This window comes from Nestor notabilis, unplaced genomic scaffold (genome assembly GCF_000696875.1).
Source record: "Nestor notabilis isolate BGI_N333 unplaced genomic scaffold, ASM69687v1 scaffold27479, whole genome shotgun sequence".
NCBI classification, from domain to species: Eukaryota; Metazoa; Chordata; class Aves; order Psittaciformes; family Psittacidae; genus Nestor; species Nestor notabilis.
Genome location: NW_009943932.1, coordinates 1 through 5,920, shown reverse-complemented (window position 1 = coordinate 5,920; position 5,920 = coordinate 1). Strand labels below are relative to the sequence as shown.

Sequence of the window (5,920 nt, the reverse complement as noted above, 5' to 3'; positions counted from 1 at the left end):
CTTTCAGAATTTAAGTAAGCAAAGAATAAATGTTGTTGCAGCTACTTCAAACAAAAAGTACCCATTATGACTTAATGGCACCAAAGCATAAACACTAAAGATAAACATTTACATTCCAAACAATGACCCTAGTAGAATACTACTGTATTATGTCACTTTCCAAAATAGAGCATGGCTTATACAAGGTGGAGAAAAAACACCAAGCCCGCAAAGACCAAAACAGCAACTAATTCTGCCCCTGTGCTGCATACATGCACAGGAGGCAGCATGCCTCTGGCACCGTTTCCTCAAGAGAAATGGAGGTATGCAATACCTTCCAGCTCTCTACGCCATACCATATAAAGTCATAGGACAAAACACTCAGAAGCTCAGGCAGTAGGAACAGATCCAGAAGGCACTGTGCATGTACTTTTCTGAAAAGCAGAGGTCAAGTTTGTTTAAAAGAAAGAAGTATTAATTTAGGTGGCTTTGGTAACACAAGCAATACATAGACTGCCTTCTATACCTTCACTGGTATACACAACCATTTTTCATGGGACTGAGCTGCAGCATCCTGGAAGTCAAAAAGGGATCTAAAAGTATCTACTGGAATTTCTCCAAGCGACTAGTTACTTCACCAGACAGCATTTTTAAGAGGAGGCTATCCCAACAGTAGAAATTAAGAACAGAAGCACAGATGAGTTGTTGAAAATACATGGACTACATCTGCCTGTATAGCCTTTTCTATCTGCTATACAAGAAAACGGAATTGAGATTCACCTACACAAGAAGAAAGGCCTCAACTCAAAGGTGTTGGGACTGAACCTGTTCAACATGCTTGTCAGCATCATGGACAGTAGGACTGAGTGCACCCTCAGCAAGTTTGCCAATAACACCAAGCTGTGTGGTGCAGTTGATATACTGGAAGGAAGGGATGCCATCCAGAGGGACCTGGACACGCTTGAGAGGTGGGCCGATGCCAACCTCATGAACTTCAACAATGTGAAGTGCAAGGTCCTTTCCAACCCAAACCATTTTGTGATTCTAAAACCAAGTCAGACTTGCGTTTTTTTAAGGCAAATGCAGAATTTGATCAGCATTATCACTTAGCTAATCAACCACTTACAAGTGATTCCATACTAAATCACTAAGCTGAGCAAAGCATGCTAAGCTGATAGTTGTATGCAATATCAACCTTCTAAAAAACCTCCACCGATTTAAAACAGATTTTCATCTCAGCTTCAACAAAGCATCTTCAAGCTTCCACCAAAACTGCACACTCCTACTTTCATAGTCTGTCATACTGAAAAGCTAAAACTGTCCAAGTAACATGTTTTTGTGTGTTTACTACACAGGGTAGCCTCATAGCACATGTTACAGTCTTCCTTACTAGTCATGCAGCAAACTCAATTTTCCCCTTGGAAAAAAAACCCGATTTTTTTTTTCCTAAAATATGACGAATAATTAAAAAGACAGCCCTGCCTGCTCTAATAACTTATTTAGAGTTCTAGCTTCCACCAGATTTTCATTAGAATGTACAGACAATATGCATTTTTAATATATTAAACATTTTTTAGTAACTATTATCTCACATTTGTTTAAGTATTACATTCAAGTATCCTACAGTCAAAGAAATACACTTCTGAATACAGGAATCCTGCTATTACTGCATTTTAGTTAGCGCTATTTTGAGTATGACTTGCTGTTAATGATTATCAAGTATTTCAAGTTCGCAAGCTAATAGTACTGCCTTCTTTAGAGTCTTTCAGTTACAATTCAGTTGTGCAGTTTTTCCACACTTAAAAAATTGGACAAATTCAGAGGTACTCAAAGGATGCATCATAGTATGAAGTTTAACAGCTAAACTACAAGTCTCTTATGATATTTGCAACCGCTCAAACATCCTGTGCTCCCTGCCACTTATTCACAGGTCAGGCAGAAGTATCTGTGAACTATACCAGAACCTGATCTGACTGAAGCACATGTACAAGGACAATATGGCACAGTCAATTTTCCTGAGCTGCTGGTCAAAAAATCAGTTCTGAGAGCTTTTACACTGAATAATCTATTTTGGATAAGAGTTCTGGCAAAAGCAAAGCAGCTCCAAACATGAAAACCTTCTCATGAGTTCTTCCTTGCCATCAAAGTGAAGATCTTACAGCTGAAGCAGAAGGCTGTGCCTTGGCACACTGCTTTTGCCACTCCCTCCTTTCGCCCAGTTCAGCTATCCTCCTTTCAATGGTGTCTTCCTAAATAGCTATTCTGGTGGCTTACTGTATATGAGAGAAGCGCAAATAAAGCAGAATATTTTATTAACAGGAAAAGCAAAGGATGAGGGCAGCTAGCAAACAAAATAGACGTGAAGACTAATGCTGTGCAGCCTATTACCTCCCAGGGCAGAGATCCTATGTATTTTCAACTCCCAGCTGGGGTCCTCTGCCTAGCAGGGACAGATGGGACAAAAGGAGAGTAAAGGAAATCAAGGGGCACTGGCAGCAGTGAGGGCAAGAAAATTCACTATAAATGATGAGGGAAATGGTGGTGTAGCACAGGCCTACTTTTAACTCTCTGCATTTGCAGCTATTTTTGCAGAATTATAAATTGATTCAAATAGCTTAAAATAGGCAGTTAAAAAAAGATGCAATAAAATGTCACAAAAATCAAGGTTTGCAAATTCAACTTGCAAGAGCTAGGGTCACGTGCAAATTAAAAGCTGAGAAGCAAAGAACACTGGTATTGTACAGACAAATGAAAACCCAACAGGTAACAGCCAAAGCTGATTCAATTTGTTTTGTTCATCCACTGTAATTATAACAAAATGCTTAGATCTACAAAGTCAAAAAGATGGAAAATGTCATCGTAGAACTAGGAAAGCAATTTGTTATGGATTGTTACAGTTACAACAGCGCACGGTTATGAAGTAATGTATAGGTTACAAAAAGAAATAAGTAAAACCCACCTCGTGGAATTCTTCCTGTTCCCTGGCAAGTTGGGCAGGTAACACTGTCTCTTCCTGTAAATTCCACATAGGGAAACTGCGACACATCTCCGCATCTGCTGTCTTCGTTGTGCGATTCTGAGTGAACTAACCCATTCCTCATATTATCAGAAACTGTGGTTCCACTGTAGCTATCTTCCTTGCATGTGTGCATAGGCAGGTGAGAAAGTGATTTTCCCATGTCTAAAATAAAAGTCAGAAGAAAGTTTTCAGGAAGAACAAACTTGGCTTGCACTTATGCCTCTGCATCAGGTAACTGTTAGTCTACATGCATTACTCTGACAAGACCCCTGTTGCCCTCTGTTCAGATTCCTTAAGACCTGCAAAGCACTAAGGCCCTGTCAAGGTGGACTCAACCCCAAGCTGCAAGAACCTGAACTAACTGGGAGCTTTGTTCAGATACTCCAATATGCACAGGTTGAATGGGGGTCAACAAGAGGCTTTTAAGTTAGAACAGTACAATGGCTGGCAAAGGTTGCAATGGTCTAGTGGTGCTTTTCAAAGGATTGTTATTGCACAGACTTTCACAATACTCATCAATCTTTGTTTAAAAAAAAATTTCAAGACAGGGCTCTAGAACGCAAGTTGGCAATTTTCTGTTGATTCTACACACACTGCAGACCCAATTCAAATGAGCTTTCAGGCTGCACTTGTCTTGATAGCACAGGATCAGCTATTAGTTTCCAAGGTAGAAATACAGATCTTCAGGTGTTTGAACTGATGACTCCCTTTAACCCAGAAGACGTCTGATTCACAGGAAAGTCAAGGGAAAAATGTGAATTACTTTAATATAGCTGCTGGTGATGTGCTGCAGTTCTAAAGACTTGTTAAGAAAAAAAAAAAAGTATTAATCACAAAAGCACTTTTGCTACCTATGCAAAATTTCAAGTTTTCTCCTTACTGTGGTTTTATAGCCACGACACTGAAGCTACCTTAAGACACAGAACACTTGAAACTAAAGGCTGTAATCAAGTAATTCAAGTAGAAACCTTTCTAAGTTTTTCTAAATTGCAACAGGTGGAAAACAAATTCAAAGTTGAAAAAATAAATCTGTAGAGCAGTGGCAATCAGTTCTCCTGTTTATCCCCAGAACCTATTTTAACTTAAACCCAGACACCAGACACTCAATTCACCCAATTCCCTAGTGTCCTGGGGAACAGGATGATTTAAAAAGAGTACGCAAAACTTCATTATTCTTTTTTCCATTGTAACTGGCACTTTTAAAGCAGCTGCTAGTAACTGTCATGCTGGTTCACTGAGAAAGGAAGCCCTAAGAGGAAGATCAAGAGAGCAAAACCAGTCAGAAGATTTTAAACCAACCACTCAAGACAGAAAAGAAAGATCTCAAGTACAGTGATGGTAACACAAGCACAACATTAATTCATTATATTGCCACAAAGGTTAAGTGAGTCTAAGACAGCAAAAGTAAGTAAAAAAAGGTTAAGTGAGTCTAAGACAGCAAAAGTAAGTAAAAAAATGCTAGCAAGTCCCAGTTACTGCTCCAGCAAACATGCAGCATTATTTTCTTAACATAAGTTATTAAACCCTTACAAGAAAAAAAAACAAACAACTATTTGTCCTTATGCCTCTATAGCACTTTTTAAACATTTTAAGTTCAAGAGCCACTCAATAATGGAAATGGTTGAACTGAAAACTAAAGTTAGAGTTATTGAAAAATGTTTTCTGAAAAAGCTGTTGATAATTATTCCAAATGGGGTTTTGCTTACTGTTCTCCTTGTAGGTGACCTACAGCCTTTAAGCTACAAAACTTGAGTCTTGCAGCTTAGACAAAAGCTGTCACTGTTATATCTCTGAAAGGGATCAATCCCCAGTCCCATTGAGCTGCAACTGTATTCACCTCACCTGCTCTAGTGATATATAGTTCAGGCTATGTCTACGTTAACAACTAAATACAGAACAAGGAGCCACTCCATAGAAATAAGAAGTTCTTTACTGTGAGGGTGGTGAGGCACTGGAACAAGCTGCCCAAAGTAGCAGTAAATTCTCCATCCTCAGCAGTGTTCAAGGCCAGGCTGGACATAGCCTTGCCAGTGTGGTCTAGTGGGAGATGTCCCTGCCCATGGCAGGGGTGGTGGAACTAGATGATCTTAAAAGTCCTTTCCAACCCTAACTATTTTATGATTCTATGAATACTGAGGCTCCAACATCCACACTATACATATAGATTTGATACTAGCTCTTGTCTATACTGACAACACCCACTTACAAGTGAAGTGCACCTTATAGTTTTAGCTTCTTCCAAAAGGATGAGTTCACGCTCTCACAGATCACACCAGAATGTGAACCAAAGTGCAGTAAGCAAGGATGGCTAGGAACTCAATTCAAGAGTACAGCCTTTATTTGAATTAAAATACTAATGCAGATACAGCCTCCAGTGCCAACTGTACCTGAGCTTCAATAATTAGAATAGTGTTGCTCTACTGCCAGAAACTTAAGTGAAACGCCTCAATTCACAAATAGAACAGTTAGCCACCTTCAAGTGAAATGTGTTCCTCCAACATGCTTCCCCTCCCAGTCAAGCACTAAACCTTATTACAGTTCACCAAATCTAACGAACACTTTGTTCTTTTATCCAGCACTTATTTACTGAACAGTAGTAGCTCTAATATACCTGCTTTGGTTGTGACAGCCTCTATACTGACACCAGAGCCACAATTACAACCATCTTCTCTCCTACCAGCTGTGTCTTAATCACGAACCTCACAAGCTCCTCCACTACAGAGGACGCAGCAGGGTAAGGCAATGACTTAGCAGTCACAAACTTGCTCGGTGCGGGTAGGCACGTCCAGCGCTGCCGTTTACGACCCGTTTAGAGACCGGCCCCCGGGCACGGCCTGCTCGGTAAGGTGGCGCTGCCAATACAGGAGTCAGCAGCCCGCGGGGGATGTACGGGTTCTCCCCCGCCCAGCCAGAGCGGCGGCC

General features: G+C 40.4%; 1 protein-coding gene across 1 annotated transcript in view; it reads right to left on the bottom strand.

Moving 5' to 3' along the window:
• The window catches only part of TMEM106B (transmembrane protein 106B), a 9,609-nt gene extending 6,451 nt beyond the window's left edge, over positions 1–3,158 (bottom strand). The window contains exon 1 of the mRNA XM_010022177.1: positions 2,938–3,158. Coding sequence (XP_010020479.1) covers positions 2,938–3,158 — 221 coding nt within the window. The remainder of the gene's footprint in view (positions 1–2,937) is intronic.
• Between the last annotated feature and the right edge of the window lie 2,762 nt (positions 3,159–5,920).